Source organism: Dendrobates tinctorius, unplaced genomic scaffold (assembly GCF_039654945.1).
Source record: "Dendrobates tinctorius isolate UK_male_01 unplaced genomic scaffold, ASM3965494v1 ptg000172l, whole genome shotgun sequence".
Lineage (NCBI taxonomy): Eukaryota > Metazoa > Chordata > Amphibia > Anura > Dendrobatidae > Dendrobates > Dendrobates tinctorius.
The window spans coordinates 4,200,529-4,224,093 of record NW_027361839.1 but is presented as its reverse complement, the minus strand read 5'-3'; the positions used below and the strand labels follow the sequence as shown (position 1 = coordinate 4,224,093).

The window sequence follows — 23,565 nt, the reverse complement described above, 5'->3', positions numbered from 1 at the left end:
ACTGATAGTGAGACCATGATTGTTCCTCCTCTGCAGGCTATTACTGATAGTGAGACCATGATTGTTCCTCCTCTGCAGGCTATTACTGATAGTGAGACCACGATTGCTCCTCCTCTGCAGGCTATTACTGATAGTGAGACCATGATTGCTCCTCCTCTGCAGGCTATTACTGATAGTGAGACCATGATTGCTCCTCCTCTGCAGGCTATTACTGATAGTGAGACCATGATTGCTCCTCCTCTGCAGGCTATTACTGATAGTGAGACCACGATTGTTCCTCCTCTGCAGGCTATTACTGATAGTGAGACCATGATTGCTCCTCCTCTGCAGGCTATTACTGATAGTGAGACCACGATTGCTCCTCCTCTGCAGGATATTACTGATAGTGAGACCACGATTGTTCCTCCTCTGCAGGCTATTACTGATAGTGAGACCATGATTGCTCCTCCTCTGCAGGCTATTACTGATAGTGAGACCATGATTGCTCCTCCTCTGCAGGCTATTACTGATAGTGAGACCATGATTGTTCCTCCTCTGCAGGCTATTACTGATAGTGAGACCATGATTGTTCCTCCTCTGCAGGCTATTACTGATAGTGAGACCATGATTGTTCCTCCTCTGCAGGCTATTACTGATAGTGAGACCACGATTGCTCCTCCTCTGCAGGCTATTACTGATAGTGAGACCACGATTGTTCCTCCTCTGCAGGCTATTACTGATAGTGAGACCATGATTGCTCCTCCTCTGCAGGCTATTACTGATAGTGAGACCACGATTGTTCCTCCTCTGCAGGCTATTACTGATAGTGAGACCATGATTGCTCCTCCTCTGCAGGCTATTACTGATAGTGAGACCATGATTGTTCCTCCTCTGCAGGCTATTACTGATAGTGAGACCATGATTGTTCCTCCTCTGCAGGCTATTACTGATAGTGAGACCATGATTGCTCCTCCTCTGCAGGCTATTACTGATAGTGAGACCACGATTGTTCCTCCTCTGCAGGCTATTACTGATAGTGAGACCATGATTGTTCCTCCTCTGCAGGCTATTGCTGATAGTGAGACCACGATTGTTCCTCCTCTGCAGGCTATTACTGATAGTGAGACCACGATTGTTCCTCCTCTGCAGGCTATTACTGATAGTGAGACCACGATTGCTCCTCCTCTGCAGGCTATTACTGATAGTGAGACCACGATTGCTCCTCCTCTGCAGGATATTACTGATAGTGAGACCACGATTGTTCCTCCTCTGCAGGCTATTACTGATAGTGAGACCATGATTGCTCCTCCTCTGCAGGCTATTACTGATAGTGAGACCATGATTGTTCCTCCTCTGCAGGCTATTACTGATAGTGAGACCATGATTGTTCCTCCTCTGCAGGCTATTACTGATAGTGAGACCATGATTGCTCCTCCTCTGCAGGCTATTACTGATAGTGAGACCACGATTGTTCCTCCTCTGCAGGCTATTACTGATAGTGAGACCATGATTGCTCCTCCTCTGCAGGCTATTACTGATAGTGAGACCATGATTGTTCCTCCTCTGCAGGCTATTACTGATAGTGAGACCATGATTGTTCCTCCTCTGCAGGCTATTACTGATAGTGAGACCATGATTGCTCCTCCTCTGCAGGCTATTACTGATAGTGAGACCACGATTGTTCCTCCTCTGCAGGCTATTACTGATAGTGAGACCACGATTGTTCCTCCTCTGCAGGCTATTGCTGATAGTGAGACCACGATTGTTCCTCCTCTGCAGGCTATTACTGATAGTGAGACCACGATTGTTCCTCCTCTGCAGGCTATTACTGATAGTGAGACCACGATTGTTCCTCCTCTGCAGGCTATTACTGATAGTGAGACCATGATTGCTCCTCCTCTGCAGGCTATTACTGATAGTGAGACCACGATTGTTCCTCCTCTGCAGGCTATTACTGATAGTGAGACCATGATTGCTCCTCCTCTGCAGGCTATTACTGATAGTGAGACCATGATTGCTCCTCCTCTGCAGGCTATTACTGATAGTGAGGCCATGATTGCTCCTCCTCTGCAGGCTATTACTGATAGTGAGACCATGATTGCTCCTCCTCTGCAGGCTATTACTGATAGTGAGGCCATGATTGCTCCTCCTCTGCAGGCTATTACTGATAGTGAGGCCATGATTGCTCCTCCTCTGCAGGCTATTACTGATAGTGAGGCCATGATTGCTCCTCCTCTGCAGGCTATTACTGATAGTGAGACCATGATTGCTCCTCCTCTGCAGGCTATTACTGATAGTGAGACCATGATTGCTCCTCCTCTGCAGGCTATTACTGATAGTGAGGCCATGATTGCTCCTCCTCTGCAGGCTATTACTGATAGTGAGGCCATGATTGCTCCTCCTCTGCAGGCTATTACTGATAGTGAGACCATGATTGCTCCTCCTCTGCAGGCTATTACTGATAGTGAGGCCATGATTGCTCCTCCTCTGCAGGCTATTACTGATAGTGAGGCCATGATTGCTCCTCCTCTGCAGGCTATTACTGATAGTGAGGCCATGATTGCTCCTCCTCTGCAGGCTATTACTGATAGTGAGGCCATGATTGCTCCTCCTCTGCAGGCTATTACTGATAGTGAGGCCATGATTGCTCCTCCTCTGCAGGCTATTACTGATAGTGAGACCATGATTGTTCCTCCTCTGCAGGCTATTACTGATAGTGAGACCATGATTGCTCCTCCTCTGCAGGCTATTACTGATAGTGAGGCCATGATTGCTCCTCCTCTGCAGGCTATTACTGATAGTGAGGCCATGATTGCTCCTCCTCTGCAGGCTATTACTGATAGTGAGACCATGATTGCTCCTCCTCTGCAGGCTATTACTGATAGTGAGACCATGATTGTTCCTCCTCTGCAGGCTATTACTGATAGTGAGACCATGATTGCTCCTCCTCTGCAGGCTATTACTGATAGTGAGACCATGATTGCTCCTCCTCTGCAGGCTATTACTGATAGTGAGGCCATGATTGCTCCTCCTCTGCAGGCTATTACTGATAGTGAGACCATGATTGCTCCTCCTCTGCAGGCTATTACTGATAGTGAGGCCATGATTGCTCCTCCTCTGCAGGCTATTACTGATAGTGAGGCCATGATTGCTCCTCCTCTGCAGGCTATTACTGATAGTGAGACCATGATTGCTCCTCCTCTGCAGGCTATTACTGATAGTGAGGCCATGATTGCTCCTCCTCTGCAGGCTATTACTGATAGTGAGGCCATGATTGCTCCTCCTCTGCAGGCTATTACTGATAGTGAGGCCATGATTGCTCCTCCTCTGCAGGCTATTACTGATAGTGAGACCATGATTGTTCCTCCTCTGCAGGCTATTACTGATAGTGAGACCATGATTGCTCCTCCTCTGCAGGCTATTACTGATAGTGAGGCCATGATTGCTCCTCCTCTGCAGGCTATTACTGATAGTGAGGCCATGATTGCTCCTCCTCTGCAGGCTATTACTGATAGTGAGACCATGATTGCTCCTCCTCTGCAGGCTATTACTGATAGTGAGACCATGATTGTTCCTCCTCTGCAGGCTATTACTGATAGTGAGACCATGATTGCTCCTCCTCTGCAGGCTATTACTGATAGTGAGACCATGATTGCTCCTCCTCTGCAGGCTATTACTGATAGTGAGGCCATGATTGCTCCTCCTCTGCAGGCTATTACTGATAGTGAGACCATGATTGCTCCTCCTCTGCAGGCTATTACTGATAGTGTGGCCATGATTGCTCCTCCTCTGCAGGCTATTACTGATAGTGAGACCACGATTGTTCCTCCTCTGCAGGCTATTACTGATAGTGAGACCACGATTGTTCCTCCTCTGCAGGCTATTACTGATAGTGAGACCATGATTGTTCCTCCTCTGCAGGCTATTACTGATAGTGAGACCATGATTGTTCCTCCTCTGCAGGCTATTACTGATAGTGAGACCATGATTGCTCCTCCTCTGCAGGCTATTACTGATAGTGAGGCCATGATTGTTCCTCCTCTGCAGGCTATTACTGATAGTGAGGCCATGATTGTTCCTCCTCTGCAGGCTATTACTGATAGTGAGGCCATGATTGCTCCTCCTCTGCAGGCTATTACTGATAGTGAGACCATGATTGCTCCTCCTCTGCAGGCTATTACTGATAGTGAGACCATGATTGCTCCTCCTCTGCAGGCTATTACTGATAGTGAGGCCATGATTGTTCCTCCTCTGCAGGCTATTACTGATAGTGAGGCCATGATTGCTCCTCCTCTGCAGGCTATTACTGATAGTGAGGCCATGATTGTTCCTCCTCTGCAGGCTATTACTGATAGTGAGACCATGATTGCTCCTCCTCTGCAGGCTATTACTGATAGTGAGACCATGATTGCTCCTCCTCTGCAGGCTATTACTGATAGTGAGGCCATGATTGCTCCTCCTCTGCAGGCTATTACTGATAGTGAGACCATGATTGCTCCTCCTCTGCAGGCTATTACTGATAGTGAGACCATGATTGCTCCTCCTCTGCAGGCTATTACTGATAGTGAGACCATGATTGCTCCTCCTCTGCAGGCTATTACTGATAGTGAGACCATGATTGCTCCTCCTCTGCAGGCTATTACTGATAGTGAGACCATGATTGCTCCTCCTCTGCAGGCTATTACTGATAGTGAGACCATGATTGCTCCTCCTCTGCAGGCTATTACTGATAGTGAGACCATGATTGCTCCTCCTCTGCAGGCTATTACTGATAGTGAGGCCATGATTGCTCCTCCTCTGCCGGCCATTACCCCGCGCACACCCTGTAGATACCCAGTATGGAGTACCCGGATACACTGGTCTAGCCGTATGAGTAAGTGTGCAGTTATGTGAGTCGCTGTGAGGGGACTCGAGGTGACCGTGTGTGACGAACTGCCCACCGTTGCTCGTCCGATACGGGCGACTAACGGGGGTCCCGCTGCCACCAAAACGCGACGGACAGCGGACCCTGTGTCACCACTATGTCACAGTCCCACCACTGACACAGGTGTATCAGCGGACGGAGGGACGAGACACACTGCCGGCACACGGCTATCACAGGCACAGTTGGGCTTATCTTAGTTATCCCACCGCTGGCACCATGTGACCAAAAATACCCAGCAAGCTAATCTCGCTCTACAATTTGCCGCAGGGGGAGTTTATTTTGGTTGCCCCACCACTGCTATCAATCTTCCAAGTACTGCAGGGATTTATGTACATGTCACTTTCTCAGTTCCACTTCGGAACTCGCAGCTCTCCGGCGCCCCCCTTACCCTCAGGTCAGTCAGGGAACTGCACCTAGGATAATTAGTCGCCGGACAGGCTGCCTGTTGTGAACCGGTAATTAGGCTTCTGCAGTGAGGGAATTATCAATGCTGTGGCCGCAGCCCCTCATTCAGCAATATAAGACCCTTCTGGACTGCCAGCAAGCCGCAATCGCCGTACACAACGTGCTGCCACCAGCTCCTGGTTTCTCCGCTTAAGTTATAGACTCAAGGGAGGGGTTCGAAGCCAACCCTACAAATTAGTAGCGATTATCTAACAAAGGCGTATAGTTCGATTCTTAGAGCATGGAGACAAGCTAAATATCAAGTCATTTATTTTCCGAAAGAGGACAGTGATTACAGATAAAAGTTGCTATAAAGTTGAGACATTAATTATGTACAGTTACAAATATAAAATAAAAGATGGATGAACATAGAAAGTACACTCACCGTTGTTCATGGCTCTTTAGGCAAAACCATGCGGCGGAGAAAGAAGATGGAGCCACACATCTCCACTCATCTGGAGTTCTTGTCAGCACGAGGATTGGAGCTCTTCTGAGCTGGTTTTGCCAAGGGAATGCCTTATAGGCTCTGCTTTGTGACATCACGGAGAGATGCATTCTGGGTTAATCCCACCTCTCTCTTTCCAATGTAGTAATCTTGCTAAAACTTATAATCCTCATAACTCTATGGGGGAAGCTAGTATGGACTCATCAGTGGTATCAATGGTTGCAATTTACCAAATAGAATCAAACAACACCATGCACGCCATAGGTACGACCTTCTATTTGGGAGCAAATCATATCTCAGGTTCTGGACAGGTTAGAACTTCGAAAGATACCCTGTAGCAGAGCTGGGACTGCTCAGATTACCAAAATATGATTTCCATATCTCTACTTTGTACGGTTTTCGCAGGGCAGGCTCTTAAAGGTTTACTTCTAACTCCTGATTTCAGACAAAGAGTTTTTTCCCGCACTTTTTTCTTTCAGCTGAGGCTGAGAGAAGCCAAATGGTGTGACAGGAAGTGTCCTAGCTAATTAACATTCCTGCTCTGCCAGAGGAAGTGGCAGGGTTGATAACACTTGGGGGGAAGGAATTCCTACTACTGACAGTTTACAATGTCATAGGATGGAGGATTTCTAGCACAGTCCAACAGAAAACATATTTTGTAGGCATTGTACATCACACCTCCTCCCTTAAGAGGGCGCTAAGGAGGCATTACCTCTCGGTAATCGGCCCTGCGCACCTCAGCGGGTTCGCCCCGGCCGGACAACCCATCGGCATTGCCGTTTTCGCTGCCCTTCCTGTGTTTTACAGTGAAGTCGTACTGTTGAAGAGCAAGGCTCCAGCGGAGCAACCTTCCATTGGTTCCGGACACTGTGTGCAACCAGCTCAGAGGGTTGTGGTCAGTTACCACTGTGAAGGCGCGCAGTGCCCACACCCTGGCCAGACACTCCTTCTCAATGGTCGAGTATGCCACTTCCCTCGGCAAAAGTTTCCGGCTCAGGTACAACACGGGGTGCTCTTGGTTCCCCGAGTCGACCTGGCTAAGCACAGCACCGAGGCCAAACTCGCTGGCGTCGGTCTGTACCAGAAACGGGCGACTGCTGTCGACTGCTCTCAACACTGGAGAGCTGCACAGGGCTGCTTTCAAAGCTTGGAAAGCTGCCTCACAGTCATCTGTCCAGTTGACTGTTTGGGGTAGCCTCTGCTTGGGGTGGTCAAGGGTTTTGCAAGGGCGCTATAGTCCTGTACGAACCGCCTATAGTACCCTGCAGTGCCCAAAAAGGACTTCACCTGTTTCTTGGTCCTGGGGATGGGCCAGGACATGATTGCGTCCACCTTTTCTGGCTCCGGACTCATGAAACCACCGCCTACCCGGTGCCCCAGGTAGTGGACCTCGCTCATGCCCATCTGGCACTTCCCCGGCTTGATGGTCAGGCCTGCCTGGTGAAGACGCTTGAGCACCTCCTGGAGGTGCTGAAGGTGTTCCGTCCAGGTGGAACTGAAGACGGCAATATCATCTAAGTACGCTACTGCGTACTCCTCCAGTCCCCGAAGCAGGTATTTGACCATCCGCTGGAAAGTGGCAGGGGCATTCTTCATGCCGAAGGGCATGACCGTGGACTCGTACAGTCCAAAGGGGGTGATAAAGGCGGATTTCTCCTGCGCCTCAGGGCTCAGGGGAATCTGCCAGTATCCCCGACTCAAATCCATGATGGATATGTAGTTGGCGTTTGCCAACCGCTCGAGCAGATCCTCGATGCGCGGCATCAGGTGAGCATCAGAGGTTGTGATGGCGTTGAGCCCCCTGTAGTCCACGCAGAACTGGGTGGTCCGATCCTTTTTAGGCACGAGGACTACAGGTGAAGCCCACGCGCTTTTTGACCGTCGAATCACCCCCAGCCTTAACATCTCATCGATCTCTTGGCGCATGACTTGTTGCACCGTTTCAGAGATCCGATAAGGGGTTCGCCGTAATGGGGCGTGATTCCCGGTGTCCACCTCATGAACCGCTAACTCCGTCCTCCCCGGTTGGTTGGTGAACACGGCCCGGAAGGGTTCCAGGGTGGCCATCAACTGCAACCGCTGGGATACGGTTAGCGAACCACTTATCTCCATGTCCTCAATGGACCCATCGGCCTTGGCCTGGGCCAGCATGTCCAGGAGGGGATCTTCCTCCCCATCCTCTGGCAGATTGCAGACCGGTAGGACGCAAGCTTCACGTTCGTAGTGCGCCTTCAGCATGTTGACGTGAAAGGCCTTGCGCCTACCCCGAGCATGGTCAAGCGTGACCACGTAGGTGACAGGGTTGAGCTGTTGGTGGACGACGTACAGGCCTTCCCAGGCTGCCTGAAGCTTATCCGTTGGTACAGGGACCAGCACCCACACCTTTTGACCCACATGGTAGGTCCGCTCCCGGGCGTTCTGGTCGTACCAGCGCTTCTGGTCAGCCTGAGCCTGCGTCATGTTGTCATGCACCAACTGCGTCAAGGTCTGCATCTTGTCACGGAAGCGCATGACATAATCCACGATGGACACTTCCGTGGGGTTTGGCTCATCTTCCCAGAATTCTCTTATCAACCCAATGGGTCCCCGGACTCGCCTGCCGTACAGGAGCTCAAAGGGGGAGAACCCGGTCGAGGCCTGCGGAACTTCTCTGTAAGCGAACAGCAGGTGTGGGAGGTACCGCTCCCAGTCGCGCCCTTGGGTCTCAACCAGTATGCGGAGCATCTGTTTGAGGGTACCGTTGAAGCGTTCACACAAACCATTAGTCTGTGGGTGATATGCACTCGATACCAGGTGCGTCACCTGCATTTTCTCACAGAGAGCCTCCATTAGGCGAGACATGAATTGAGTCCCTTGATCGGTAAGCATCTCCCTGGGAAATCCTACCCTTGAAAAGATGGTCACCAGTGCGTCAGCCACCTTATCTGCCCTGGTTGAAGACAGAGCTACTGCCTCTGGGTACCGGGTAGCGTAGTCTACCACGGTGAGAATGTATCGCTTTCCGGAGCTGCTGGGGACGGACAGCGGTCCTACAATGTCCACCGCGATTCTCTGGAAAGGTTCCTCTATCACCGGCAAAGGAATAAGGGGAGCCTTAAGAGCAGGCCCCGCCTTACCCACTTTTTGACAGGTGGCACAGGAGCGGCAGTAGTGTGTTACATCTGTCCCCATCTTGGGCCAATAGAAGTGTTGAGACAGCCGTGCCTTTGTTTTGCTGATCCCCCAAGTGTCCAGCGAGTGGAATCTCATGGGCAATCCGCAACAACTCAGTTCTGAACTGATAGGGGACGACCAACTGTCTTTCCCTCAACCACTCCTTTTTAGGATCTCCGGGTACTGTCTCCCGGTACAACCTTCCTCGTTCCCAGAACACCTTCTCCTTATCAGACTTGGAGGTGGGCGTCTTGGCGAGACCTCTCAATTTCTCCAGACTCTCATCTGAGTGCAGAGCAGCCTGAAACTCCTTGCTGGAGGCTGCCAGAAGTGACATCAGGGTAGCTTCCTTACTGGGACCCTCTGGAACCGGCTCTGGGTTCACCTCTGGTTCAGTCTCTCCTGTAGCAGAAGAGGGTCCAGAAGACAGTGCGCTACCTGCGATCTGGGCACTCTGACTGCGTGTGACAGCTGCTATGTATGTTGCCTCCCTGGGGATTTCTACAGACCCACCAACCGGTGCTGCCCTTGGCTCTACCTCCCCATCCACTCCCAACACTTCATGAGTAGTGCTACTTATGGGCCAGTTACCTTCCTCGGTGGCACTGGTCAGCTGCATGGCATTACCTTCCTCATGGTCCTCATGCACCTCCCCATTTCCTTGAGCACCGCTGCTTGCTCCTGCCAGGGGTTCCTCAGCCGTCTCACTCCGCAGAGTGACGGGGCTGAGCACTTCGGTACCTGTGGACACATCTACCGTTTCAAAGAAAGGGTAACGGGTTCAGTCAGCACAGATACATCATCATCCTTCCTAGGAAAAGAATGGTTATCAGATTGCTTTGGTATATTCACATCAGCATCAGCTTCATACCTGGGGAAAGAATGGTTGTTAGTTGCATCATTACTCATCAAGGCGTTAGCAGGTAACACATTCAGTTTCCCATCATCATCATCATCATCAGGGTTAACGTTACCCTTATTATCAGTTTGGGGGAGGGTGTCAGGGACGTAGTATGCAACCATCCGCCCCAAGTCAGTCCCCAATAAAACATCAGTGGGCAAGTTTTCAGACACTCCCACCTCCCTCAACCCGCTCCCAGCACCTCAATCAAGATAAACCCGGGCCACTGGCAAGGGACAACGGGTGCCTCCAATCCCCGTGACAGTCAGGGTTTTCCCCTCGACAAACTCTTCAGGGGCCGCCAGTCCAGGATGGATGAGGGTTCGTTCAGCCCCGGTGTCCTTGAGGCCTGTAGCAAGACGGGGCCCCACCTGGACAGGTTGAACGTTGTCGTCAGCCCTCCCAACCACACCTCCTACCAAAAGAACAGAGGCGTTGGGCCCAGGGGCCTTGGCTGGGGGACTCTTCGGCTTTTCCGGACAGGCGTGACGGAAGTGACCAGTCCGATTGCAGGTGAAACACAGGCGACTGTCAGGAGCCGGCCTGCTGTTGGCAACAGGGACCGGGCCTCCAGAGGGACGGCTAGCTGGGACACTGGGGTTGGTTGCAGGCTTACCCCCTCTCCAGCTGGTGGTGACTGTCCTCCGCGTCTCTGGCTTCCTGTTGGCCTCATGGTTGTCGGCGATCTGCGCCGCTTTGTCCGCATTCGTTGGTTTGCGGTCCAGGATGAACTGTCGGACCTCAGCTGGGCAGAGATGCAGGAACTGGTCTTTGATCATCGGGTCCCGTAGCTGCTCAAAGGTTTCAACGGACAGTCCATGGATCCACTGGTCAAAGTGGGTCCTGAGTCCTTGCACCACATCACTGTAGCTATCATGTGGGCCACGTTGGAGGTGCCGGAACTTCTTTCGGTATACCTCAGGTGTCAGCTGATATTTGGCGATCAGCACCTCCTTTATGGCGCGATAGTCATCATCATGCCCTTGCGGAAGAGAAGCAAACGCCTCCAGAGCTTTGCCCTTTAGCCCTGGGGTCAAGTACCTGGCCCATTGGTCTTCGGGCAGTCGGTACTGTCTGCAGGCTTTCTCAAAGGCTCGCAGAAACGTGTCCAAGTCCCTGTCCTTTTCCATCACGGGAAAATGCTCTGGCTGGGGTTTAGGAGTCTGGACGCTGCTGGGCTCACCGTTTCGGGCTGTGGGGGCATGCCCCCCTTGTCGGAGCATCTCCAGCTTATGGGCCCTCTGAGCTTCTGCTTGGCGCTCAGCTCTCTCAGCCTCAGCTTAGCGCTCACGTTCGGCTTGGGCCTCCTGCCGATATTGCTGGATCAGCCTCACCCGCTGCTCACTGTCTTCGGCGGGGAGTGCGTCCAGGACCGCTTGCAGGTAGGGGTCCAGCATGCTCTGGTTGAATGTGGGGCCAGCGCTCAGGAGTGGAGCCTCTGCTGCAGCCCCATTGTCACTTGGGCCAACTTCTGCGCCCGCTGGATTCTGGTCGTTGTCCAGCTGCACCAGAGCCGCGATCAGTTGGTCTTTGGTTTTGTTTGTGGCTTCAATGCCTTTGTACATGCATACTGCAGCAAGATTGTCCTTTTTCTGCTGTCTGTACCAGTGTTCTCCTTTTGCCGCCATGGTTGCCAAATAAAAGATAGAAAAAGAAAAACGGAGAGAAAGGGAGGGAATACTTGTACGTACACACAAATGTCTCAGGACTAGTAACCACTGAGTCTGTTCTCCAAAACCTATGATGCAGGATTCCCGCAGGAACCGTGCAGGTTTTTAGTGAGAGGAATGATTGCTCAAACCAAATTAATAATGCTCTAGGATTATCCCACCGCTCTGCCACCAATATGTGACGAACAGCCCACCGCTGCTCGTCCGATACGGACGACTGACGGGGGTCCTGCTGCCACCAAAACATGACGGACAGCGGACCCTGTGTCACCACTATGTCACAGTCCCACCACTGACACGGGTGTATCAGCGGACGGAGGGACGAGACACACTGCCGACACACGGCTATCACAGGTACAGTGGGGGCTTATCTTAGTTATCCCACCGCTGGCACCATGTGACCAAAAATACCCAGCAAGCTAATCTCACTCTGACAATTTGCCACAGGGGGAGTTTAATTTGGATGCCCCGCCACTGCTATCAATCTTCTAAGTACTGCGGGGATTTATGTATATCCCACTTTCTCAGTTCCACTTCGGAACTTGCAGCTCTCCGGCGCCCCCCTTACCCTCAGGTCAGTCAGGGAACTGCACCTAGGATAATTAGTCGCCAGACGGACTGCCTGTTGTGAACCGGTAATTAGGCTTCTGCAGTGAGGGAATTATCAATGCTGTGGCCGCAGCCCCTCATTCAGCAATATAAGACCCTTCTGTACTGCCAGCAAGCCGAATCACCGTACACAACGCGCTGCCACCAGCTCCTGGTTTCTCCGCTTAACTTATAGACTCAAGGGAGGGGTTCGAAGCCAACCCGACAAATTAGTAGCGATTATCTAACAAAGGCGTATAGTTCGATTCTTAGAGCATAGAGACAGACTAAATATCAAGTCATTTATTTTCCGAAAGAGGACAGTGGTTACAGATGAAAGTTGCTATAAAGTTGAGACATTAATTATGTACAGTTACAAATATAAAATAAAAGATGGATGAACAGAATTCATCATCTTTCCCCCATCTCACGTGACCCCCCCTACGAACCTATCAATTACAGTAAATGACTGCCCACTCTCCCCAGTCCCACAAGCTCGCTGCCTCGGAGTAATCCTTGACGCTGATCTCTCCTTCAAACCACATATCCAAGCCCTTTCCACTTCCTGCCGACTTCAACTCAAAAATATTTCACGAATCCGTTCATTCCTCACCCAAGAATCTGCAAAAACCCTAGTCCATGCCCTCATCATCTCTTGCCTTGACTACTGCAACCTCTTGCTCTGTGGCCTCCCCTCAAACACTCTCGCACCCCTCCAATCTATTCTAAACTCTGCTGCCCGACTAATCCACCTGTCCCCCCGCTATTCCCCAGCTTCTCCCCTCTGTCAATCCCTTCACTGGCTCCCAATTGCCCAGAGACTCCATTACAAAACCCTAACCATGACATACAAAGCCATCCACAACCTGTCTCCTCCATACATCTGTGACCTCGACTCCCGGTACTTTCCCGCACGCAACCTCCGATCCTCACAAGATCTTCTCTACTCCCCTCTTATCTCCTCTTCCCACAATCGCATACAAGATTTCTCTCGCGCATCACCCCTACTCTGGAACTCTCTACCACAACATATCAGACTCTCACCTACCATCGAAACCTTCAAAAAGAGCCTGAAGACCCACCTCTTCTGACAAGCCTACAACCTGCAGTAACCACCGATCGACCAAACCGCTGCACGACCAGCTCTACCCTCGCCTACTGTATTATCACCCATCCCTTGAAGATTGTGAGCCCTCGCGGGCAGGGTCCTCTCTCCTCCTGTACCAGTTATGACTTGTATTGTTTAAGATTATTGTACTTGTTTTTATGTATACTCCTCCTTACATGTAAAGCGCCATGGAATAAATGGCGATATAACAATAAATAATAATAATAATAATAATAATAATGAACATAGAAAGTACACTCACGGTTGTTCATGGCTCTTTAGGCAAAACCATGCAGCGGAGAAAGAAGGCGGAGCCACACATCTCCACTCATCTGGAGTTCTTGTCAGCACGAGGATTGGAGCTCTTCTGAGCTGGTTTTGCCAAGGGAATGCCTTATAGGCTCTGCTTTGTGACATCACAGAGAGATGCATTCTGGGTTAATCCCACCTCTCTCTTTCCAATGTAGGAATCTTGCTAAAACTTATAATCCTCATAACTCTATCGGGGAAGCTAGTATGGACTCATCAGTGGTATCAATGGTTGCAATTTACCGAATAGAATCAAACAACACCATGCACGCCATAGGTACGACCTTCTATTTGGGAGCAAATCATATCTCAGGTTCTGGTCAGGTTAGAACTTCGAAAGATACCCTGTAGCGGAGCTGGGACCGCTCAGATTACCAAAATATGATTTTCATATCTCTACTTTGTACGGTTTTTGCAGGGCAGGCTCTTAAAGGTTTACGTCTAACTCCTGATTTCAGACAAAGAGTTTTTTTTTCCTGCACTTTTTTCTCTTTCAGCTGAGGCTGAGAGAAGCCAAATGGTGTGACAGGAAGTGTCCTAGCTAAATAACATTCCTGCTCTGCCAGAGGAAGTGGCAGGGTTGATAAAACTCGGGGGGAAGGAATTCCTACTACTGACAGTTTATAATGTCATAGGATGGAGGATTTCTAGCACAGTCCAACAGAAAACATATTTTGTAGGCATTGTACATCACACCGTGGATCTGTGGTGGTTGAGGCATGTATGATGGTGCGTGGAGGCATCGGCAGATTACATGGCCCAGGTATATAACGATACAATGGAGCAATCGTTAATACAAATCACGATCACAAATCATAAATGGTCAGCTGCAGATAATGGTATCTGATATTTCTCCCCGAGGATCCAGAGTCCGTGCCGCCACGATGAATTGTCTGCCCTCATGGCCCCTCACCCTGACCTGTTTGTTTCCAGGGGGATGTCCGCCACCGCAGTGTGTCCCGTATGGTGGAGGAGGTGCAGGGCATCATGCTGCAGCTGACAACGCAGATAAGTTCCTGGGACTGCAGGTTTCATAGCATCTCCAACTCTGGGATTCACAGCGACAACCTGAAGGTGAGAGACCTGCCCCCCGGGGCAATCATCAGGGCCAGATTATCAGTTATGGGGACTGGTCCCATAGGGAGGGTAATAGCTATGAACCTTCCCGGGCCCATCAATTTAGAAAGTTCAGCTTCTTCACCTTACAGCTCTTATCGTTTGCCGTATGATACCGCTATATGATGTTGGGCCTTTATTGGCGGTAGCAGCAGACTGACCCTGAGCTGACATCTGAACGACTCTCCATTATAGCTGTCTCGTGACCTGTGGATTCTTTTTCTCTTTCTGCTGCTGCCATTGGATCAGGAGCAGCCAGATTTACTGGCTCATTGGACGATTCTGCTCCGGGGCCGACGTCCTCTGCACCCCTGTATACAGGTAACAAGGGCTGATTCTCTAGGGGCTGTGTGTGATGTACCTGCCAGGTGTCCTGGACCCAGGGCTGCCCCCGTCCTACAATTGGCACAGATCGGAGATGCACAAGAGCGTCCGTGATATCAATTCTATACTTGGGAAGCTGGGGTGCAGGTATCTATATATACAGTGCTCAGCCTAAATGAGTGCACCCCAACAGATCTGGCAGAAAACATATAGTTTACCCTTAAGAGAAACATTTTGTGTTGGACACCATACTACAAAATACTCCCATAAATGTCGGTCATTGATTGCAAACAAAATGTGTTTTCACCCAAAAATACATTAATTCAATACTATGTTGCAAATATGAGAACACCCCAATGAATGTCTTAGAAGCAAATCAAAAGTTTAGACTACAAATAATGTAATGAGCTGGGGGTGTGAGGTTGCCCCCCAGTTGTCAGGGATTTATTATATCCCACCAAGTGTCACAAATTTACTATTTATTAGTGGTCATGGGTCATATAACCACCGACTGAAAGAACACCGTGACCACTACTCAAGATGGTGCAAAGGTTAGGTTGCCTATAAGCTCTACACAATCTATATACCACATGGTATGTTTGATATTCTTATGGATTGCTGCTATATATTTTCTATGGCTCTTTTTAAATTATTTGGCGTGATATGGGCAGTGTGGGATACCTGGCGTTATCTGCGACCAATTTATCCTATTTTTGTATGACCATTTTGACTATTGTATGTATATACTTCTGTTTTCTCTTGTTTTTTTTCCTTTGTTATTTTTTCTGTTTTATATGACATTTTGTTTTGTAATTATATTTACCCTTGTTGTAACTGAAGAAGGTCACATTGACCGAAATGTCTTTTTTCGTGTACTACAATAATCCGCCTTACAAATACCTTTAAGTTGAGTGCTAGGTTCATATTTGTTGCTATAACGGTTTGGGAACCTAACCTTTGCACCATCTTGAGTAGTGCTCACCAGTGGTGGATCTTAATAGGGGCGGATGGGGCGGTCGCCCCGGGCCCAAGGTTTATTGGGGGCCCAGGGGCAGGGGCGGGCTGGGCCGGGTGTCAGAGAGGCAAATGCCCCCCGGGCCGCTCCCCCAGCACCTGTACAGTGCCGGCCGTGCCCTGTGCTGTGACGCCGCCGGCAGCAGACAGCCGCCCGCGTCACATTCTATGAGGCCGGGAGCTGTGCACGGCCGTCACCTTGACGGCTGCTCAGCTCCGGCTCCCTTCGGCTGTACTTCCGGGTCAGATGTCGGGCGTGCGCGATGACGTCATCGTGCACGCGCCGACATGTCCCGGAGGATGCTGAAAGCAGAGGCGCTGCTGGGGAGCGAGCCGGCTGTGAGGTAAGTATGGGGAACTTTATTTATTTTTTTTATTTATAAAATGAATTAAATGGGGAAGGGGGTGAGTGGGGGCTGTACACAATGAAGGGGGGGTGACTGGGGCCTGTATATGATGAAGGGGGGTGAGTGGGGCTACACAGGATGAAGGGGGTTGAGTGGGGTTGTACAGAATGAAGGGGGGATGAGTGGGGGGCTTCACATGATGAAGGGCGGTGAGTGGGGCTGCATATGATGAAGGGGGGGTGAGTGGGGCTGAACATGATGAAGTGGGGGATAAGGGGACTGCACATGATGAATTAAGGGGTAAGTGGGTCTGCACATGATGAATTAAGGGGTAAGTGGGACTGCACATGATGAATTGGGGGTAAGGGGGACTGCACATGATGAATTGGGGGTAAGGGGGACTGCACATGATGAATTGGGGGTAAGGGGGACTGCACATGATGAATTTGGGGTAAGGGGGACTGCACATGATGAATTGGGGGTAAGGGGGACTGCACATGATGAAGTGGGGGTAAGGGGGACTGCACATGATGTGGGGGTAAAATTAACTGCACATGATGATGGGGGATAAGGGGCTGCAAATGATGAAGCGGCACTGCAGATGAAGTGAGTGGGTGATAGGAGACTGCAATGGATGAAGGGGACTTCAAATTAAAGTGGGGACATTAAAGTGGATCCCCTATGGCCAGGATCATGTTGGGCGATTTTGTGCGTATTGGCCGTAGGCCTACAGCTTATGTGCAACGTCTTTTTAGGCCATGTCCACACGTGGTGGAATGGTGGCGGGTTTTCCGTATGGACCCACAGCAAACCAAGTGCTGCGGTCCGTACGGCTCTCAATTCCCGCACGGGGACCGCAGCGCTCAAGTGGGAAGGGGGGTACAGGGGCCCAGGTTTTATGAACAGCCCCGGGCCCATAGTCCACTTAATCCGCCACTGGTGCTCACGGTGTTCTTTCTATATAACCACCGACAACTTTTATTTGCACCTTCAGTTACGGTTTTGGAACTTGCTGCTCTTTGGCACCCCCCTTACCCTCAGGTCAGTCAGGGAACTACACCTAAGATAAGTAGTTGCCAGAAAGGCTTCCTTGTCGTGTACTGGATATTGGGCACTCTGCAGTGAGGGCGATATGTATGTCCCCAGTCTCAGGCGAGTAATACACACATGAAACCTCCCGTCACAATGTGAGCAAGTTCAGAGAAGAGCAAAAAGGATGGTGAGCGGACGGCAAACAATGTCCTATGAGGAAAGGTTGCAGGATTTGGGAATGTTTAGTTTGCAGAAGAGAAGACTGAGAGACTTAATAGCTGTCTACAAATATCTGAAGGCTGTCACACTGTAGAAGGTGTAACAACCCTGCTGGCATCACTACATGGCCTCCCATCCCCCGCACACCAACTTACTTTCTGCTTCAAGCCATGCTGTGAATACTGTCTGTTGCCAGCCCTGAGCTCCATGTGCTATGCCTCGTGTTTTCCTGCTTGCTCTCCATTTTTCCTGACTGTGTGTATAGGGGGGCGGTGCCTGAACTCTCTGGTTCTTATGCAGTCAGGGTGCACCTGGGTAATCTGTCCCTGACCAATCACCTGGAGCCCTTGACTATTTAGTTTCGCCACTCCCACTGAAACATTGCCTGTGCAATGTCTAATCTCAGTTAGTATCTCGCTGCTGAGGAAGCCAGGCCCTGTTCTGTGTATCTCCTTCTCTGGAGGTTTACCCCTAGTCTTGCTTTGTACCTTGTCTGCCTGCCAGGAGGCTGAATATCCTGGCCCTTGTGTCTTTGTCCCTGTCTCTCTGTCTGAACTCAGTCTTACCTTTGTCTATCAGTCTCCCTTTCTCCTTGTCTGTGGCTCCCTTCCTTGCTGTGTCTTTCCTTGTGTCCTCCCTGTCTGTGCATCTGCACTCTAGCCGCTCTGTCTGCACTACTCTTGCTGCCACTGCAGAACCTCTTGCTGCAGCTTCTCTCCACAGACCTTGTGGTTCAGCTTTGCTCCATTCCTGCTGCTGCTGCAGAACCCCTTGCTGCAGCTTCTCTCCACAGACCTTGTGGTTCTGCTTTGCTCCAGTCCCGCGGCCGCTGCAGAACCTCTTGCTGCAGCGTCTCTCCACAGACCTTGTGGTTCAGCTTTGCTCCACTCCTGCTGCCGCTGCAGAACCTCTATCTGCAGCTTCTCTCTCCACTCCTGCCTTCACCTGCACCTCCTGTGTGAACATGTCCAAACCTGTTCCTTCTTATTTCACTCTTGCCTGCCTGCATCCATACCTGCACCTCCTGTGTGAACAGGTCCAAACCTGTTCCTTCTTATTTCACTCTTGCTTGCCTGCATCCATACCTGCACCTCCTGTGTGAACAGGTCCAGACCTGTTCCTTCATATTCCACGCCTGCCTGCATCCATACCTGCACCTGCTGTGTGAACAGGTCCCTACTTGTTCCTTCTCAAGCCGTGCCCGCCTGTCCAGTGTCTCAAGCCGTGCCCGCCTGTCCAGTGTCTCAAGCCGTGCCCGCCTGTCCAGTGTCTCAAGCCGTGCCCGCCTGTCCAGTGTCTCAAGCCGTGCCCGCCTGTCCAGTGTCTCAAGCCGTGCCCGCCTGTCCAGTGTCTCAAGCCGTGCCCGCCTGTCCAGTGTCTCAAGCCGTGCCCGCCTGTCCAGTGTCTCAAGCCGTGCCCGCCTGTCCAGTGTCTCAAGCCGTGCCCGCCTGTCCAGTGTCTCAAGCCGTGCCCGCCTGTCCAGTGTCTCAAGCCGTGCCCGCCTGTCCAGTGTCTCAAGCCGTGCCCGCCTGTCCAGTGTCTCAAGCCGTGCCTGTTTGCCCAGTGTCTCCAAGCCACGCCTGCTTGCCCTGTATCTGTCGTACCTTCTTGCCCGGTGTCTCAGTCTGCCTGTCAGTCACATCTGTCCAAGTGACTTGTCTCCAAGTGGGATCAGCTGCCACAGCCAGACACCACCCTGGAGTGGCACCTGACAGCTATCTGCCCCACAAGCCTGACCTCACCATCAAAGGCTCCAGTGAAGACCAAGGTAGCTGTCGTAGTCACGCCCCTTCCAGGGTAGTCTGGTCTGTGGCACAGTGGGGCCACAACCCCCGGCTCGCGCCACTCAGCCAAGGCGCGAGCGTGACAGTTTGCACAGGCCATGGTCCCCGCTGAGTCCTATGTCCTTCCGCTCACAGAGCGTCATGAACTCTCTCCCTGCCAGTGTGAGCCACCGGAAGAGTTTGTTCCGCCTTGTGTGGTTCCAATTGTGGAGACTTCTGAACCACTCATAGTCTCCAAGGCCATCTATGAGCAGCTCCTGGCCTACGAAGAGCACGACCCAGCAGATCCGCCTAGGTTCTATGGGGACCCCAAAGAGTGCCAAGGGTTCCTGAAAAAGTGCCTACACTACATCCTGCAGAATGCAGTTTGTTTCCCCTCTGACCGGGTCAAGGTGGCATATATCATGTCCTACCTAGCTGGTGATGCCTTGAATTGGATCTGTCCCCTTTGGGAAGCAGGGGACCCTGTCGTCATGAGCCTGGGGGCCTTCCTGGTGGCCTTCCGTAAGGTTTTCGACATGCCTCGTCCAGCTGCCCTTGAGATATCTTCCCCTTCAAGCTTCCAGATACAGACCAGACAAGAGGTACCTATGGGTGAATCCTCTCATCCGTCTGTGACCGTCCCTGACACTCCTGTTCCTCAGCCTGCTAAGGCGGCCTCCCGTGTAAGGTCCAAGAGGTCTAAGAAAAAGCGGCTGGCAAGCTTACAGCCGCAATCTGGTCTCTTGAAGGAACATCCCGACGGTCTCTGTCCTGTGAAGCCAATGACTGTTTCTCTGCCTTCTGGGAGCTTTGGTGTGTATAAACCGCCAGCCATACGGAGTCAGTGTGTCGTCTCTGTGATACAGCTCCCGAAGCCGACGTGGGCGTTGTCTCGAGGTGGCCGAGCCCTGTTGGAAAACAGTCTAGTCCTGCAAGGACAACTACAGCTCCAGGTCGGAGCTTTATACATGAAGAAGTTCATCTTCCATCTACTGACTGGTATGCCCATGGGTCATTCTGAACCAGAGATCCTGATGCCCATTTATGTTTGGAGACCCAGCAAGGCACCACACTTGAAACAACCAAGGGACAAGAGGTGTCTGGTTCCCTTGCGTCGCATTCAGTCAGCAAGCTCGTCTTCTTCGCCTGGTTTGCTAGTCGCCAAGTCAAGGTGTGAGGATGCCTCTGAAGAGGGGGAGGCGGTCTCAGTCTCCTCACACATCCCCAGCGACTATACCAGTGTTCTGCTCCCAAGAGCACCCCTGCCTCTTGATTGTCTTCCCCAGGATAAAGGGCTGAAGATGGATCCAGAGTGTATGCCTCCAGCTCCCCTGTGGCCTAGGGGTGAAGGTCCCAAGACAGAGCTTCACTCATCCTCTAACCAGGAGGATGTGGTCCAGTTTTTTCAGGGTAACAGGCTGAAATGGCTCCCTGTATGTATGCCTCCAGCTTCCATTTGGCAGGTGGGTGAAGAGGTTGGAACAGTGACCTACGTATCTCCGTTTCTCACCAACCGGAAGGAGGAGGTCCAATTTTTCTGGCATATCGGGCTGAAGTTGGACTCAGTGAAGGTGTCTTCTGTTTCTAGCTGGCCGGCTGATGTACGGGTCAAGTCTGAAGCTTCCAGGTCCCTGCCTTTTGCCAATTTGGAGGAAGAAGTCTTTGTACCCTCTGTGTTGGAAACTGACTCCCTTGGGCACCAAGAAACCGGGCAATCTGGGATTCCTGATGGCACACATACTCCACCCTACCTTAAAGATGTCGTGTCAGCCTGGACTGTGTGTGGTTCCATACTCCTTCTTCAGGTCTTCTGGCAGGCTTGAGGAAGAGGGGCCGTAAAGGGGGGGGTACTGTAACAACCCTGCTGGCATCACTACATGGCCTCCCATCCCCCGCACACCAACTTACTTTCTGCTTCAAGCCATGCTGTGAATACTGTCTGTTGCCAGCCCTGAGCTCCATGTGCTATGCCTCGTGTTTTCCTGCTTGCTCTCCATGTTTCCTGACTGTGTGTATAGGGGGGCGGCACCTGAACTCTCTGGTTCTTATGCAGTCAGGGTGCACCTGGGTAATCTGTCTCTGACCAATCACCTGGAGCCCTTGACTACTTAGTGTCGCCACTCCCACTGACCTTTGCCTGTGCAATGTCTAATCTCAGTTAGTATCTCGCTGCTGAGGAAGCCAGGCCCTGTTCTGTGTGTCTCCTTCTCTGGAGGATTACTCCTAGTCTTGCTTTGTACCTTGTCTGCCTGCCAGGAGGCTGATTATCCTGGTCCTTGTGTCTTTGTCCCTGTCTCTCTGTCTGAACTCAGTCTTACCTTTGTCTATCAGTCTCCCTTTCTCCTTGTCTGTGGCTCCCTTCCTTGCTGTGTCTTTCCTTGTGTCCTCCCTGTCTGTGCATCTGCACTCTCGCAGCTCTATCTGTGCATCTGCACTCTAGCCGCTCTGTCTGCACTGCTCTTGCTGCCACTGCAGAACCTCTTGCTGCAGCTTCTCTCCACAGACCTTGTGGTTCAGCTTTGCTCCACTCCTGCTGCCGCTGCAGAACCTCTATCTGCAGCTTCTCTCTCCACTCCTGCCTTCACCTGCACCTCCTGTGTGAACCGGTCCAAACCTGTTCCTTCTTATTTCACTCCTGCCTGCATCCATACCTGCACCTCCTGTGTGAACAGGTCCAAACCCGTTCCTCCATATTCCACTCCTGCCTGCATCCATACCTGCACCTGCTGTGTGAACAGGTCCCTACTTGTTCCTTCTCAAGCCGTGCCCGCCTGTCCAGTGTCTCAAGCCGTGCCTGCCTGTCCAGTGTCTCAAGCCGTGCCTGCCTGTCCAGTGTCTCAAGCCGTGCCCGCCTGTCCAGTGTCTCAAGCCGTGCCCGCCTGTCCAGTGTCTCAAGCCGTGCCCGCCTGTCCAGTGTCTCAAGCCGTGCCCGCCTGTCCAGTGTCTCAAGCCGTGCCCGCCTGTCCAGTGTCTCAAGCCGTGCCTGCTTGCCCTGTGTCTGTCATACCTTCTTGCCCGGTGTCTCAGTCTGCCTGTCAGTCACATCTGTCCAAGTGACTTGTCTCCAAGTGGGATCAGCTGCCACAGCCAGACACCACCCTGGAGTGGCACCCGACAGCTATCTGCCGCACAAGCCTGACCTCACCATCAGAGGCTCCAGTGAAGACCGAGGTAGCTGTCGTAGTCACGCCCCTTCCAGGGTAGTCTGGTCTGTGGCACAGTGGGGCCACAACCCCCGGCTCGCGCCACTCAGCCAAGGCGCGAGCGTGACAGAAGGATCAACTTTATTCTCATTTGCACATGGAAACACGAGAATTAATGGAATGAAACTGGAAGGGAGAAGATGCAGATTAGAGACTAGAAAAAACTGTTTGACAGTGAGGGTGATCAATGAGTGGAACAGACTGCACAAGAAGTGGTGAGTTCTTCAATGGAAGCCTTCACATAGAGGCTGGACAGACATCTGTCCGAGATGGTTTAGTGAATCGTGCATTGATGACCCTTGAGGTCCCTTACAACTCTAACATTCTGTGATTCTATGTCTCCAGATCGGACAACCGGACACTTCTGGAGCATTTCTGGAAACAAGTTGTCACCACTCTCCATTTGGCACACAGGCTCTTGAATAGTCATGGGTTTTCCCATGAACAAAGTTAATTTTAATCAATATATCTTGGAATAATAATAATTTCCACAATTGAATGTTTAAAAAAAATGTTCCTGTGCTGAGATAATCTTACAAATGTGCCCTTGCTGTACTGTGTAATGGCCACGTCTGCAGGAACATGGTCGGAGCATAGCACACCTCCTGGGCAGGGGGATAAAAAAAGCATTTAGACATGACAACACAAGATCTAAATATTTTTTTCCTTGAGGCAAAGCATTTTTTAAAACAGACAGGGAAATGCTTTACATCACAAAAAGATTCCCCTGTTGTCCTGTCTGTATACTCTTTTACTTCCTCCACTTCCCAGGAGATGTGGTATGATCAGACCATGTCCCTGTATGGTCAAACACGACCATTAGACAGTACACCGCAGAAGCGCATTTATAACATTATGTCAATGTAGGGACACTTTTAAACGAATCCATTTCTGGAAATTATTGTTATTCCAAGATCTAATGATTAAAATCAACTTTAAAATTAACTTTGTTCTATATAGTCATGCATCGATTGGAACATGTATCTTAGATCGATTTCATAGTAAAGAAAATAAAAAGTGGGT

At 51.0% G+C, this 23,565-nt stretch overlaps 1 protein-coding gene across 1 annotated transcript in view; it reads left to right on the top strand.

Moving 5' to 3' along the window:
* MAB21L3 (mab-21 like 3) overlaps positions 1 to 23,565 on the top strand; it is a 250,193-nt gene that overhangs the window by 166,844 nt on the left and 59,784 nt on the right. Inside the window, exon 2 of the mRNA XM_073551051.1 lies at positions 14,455 to 14,595. Coding sequence (XP_073407152.1) covers positions 14,485 to 14,595 — 111 coding nt within the window. The 5' untranslated portion in view covers positions 14,455 to 14,484. The remainder of the gene's footprint in view (positions 1 to 14,454; positions 14,596 to 23,565) is intronic.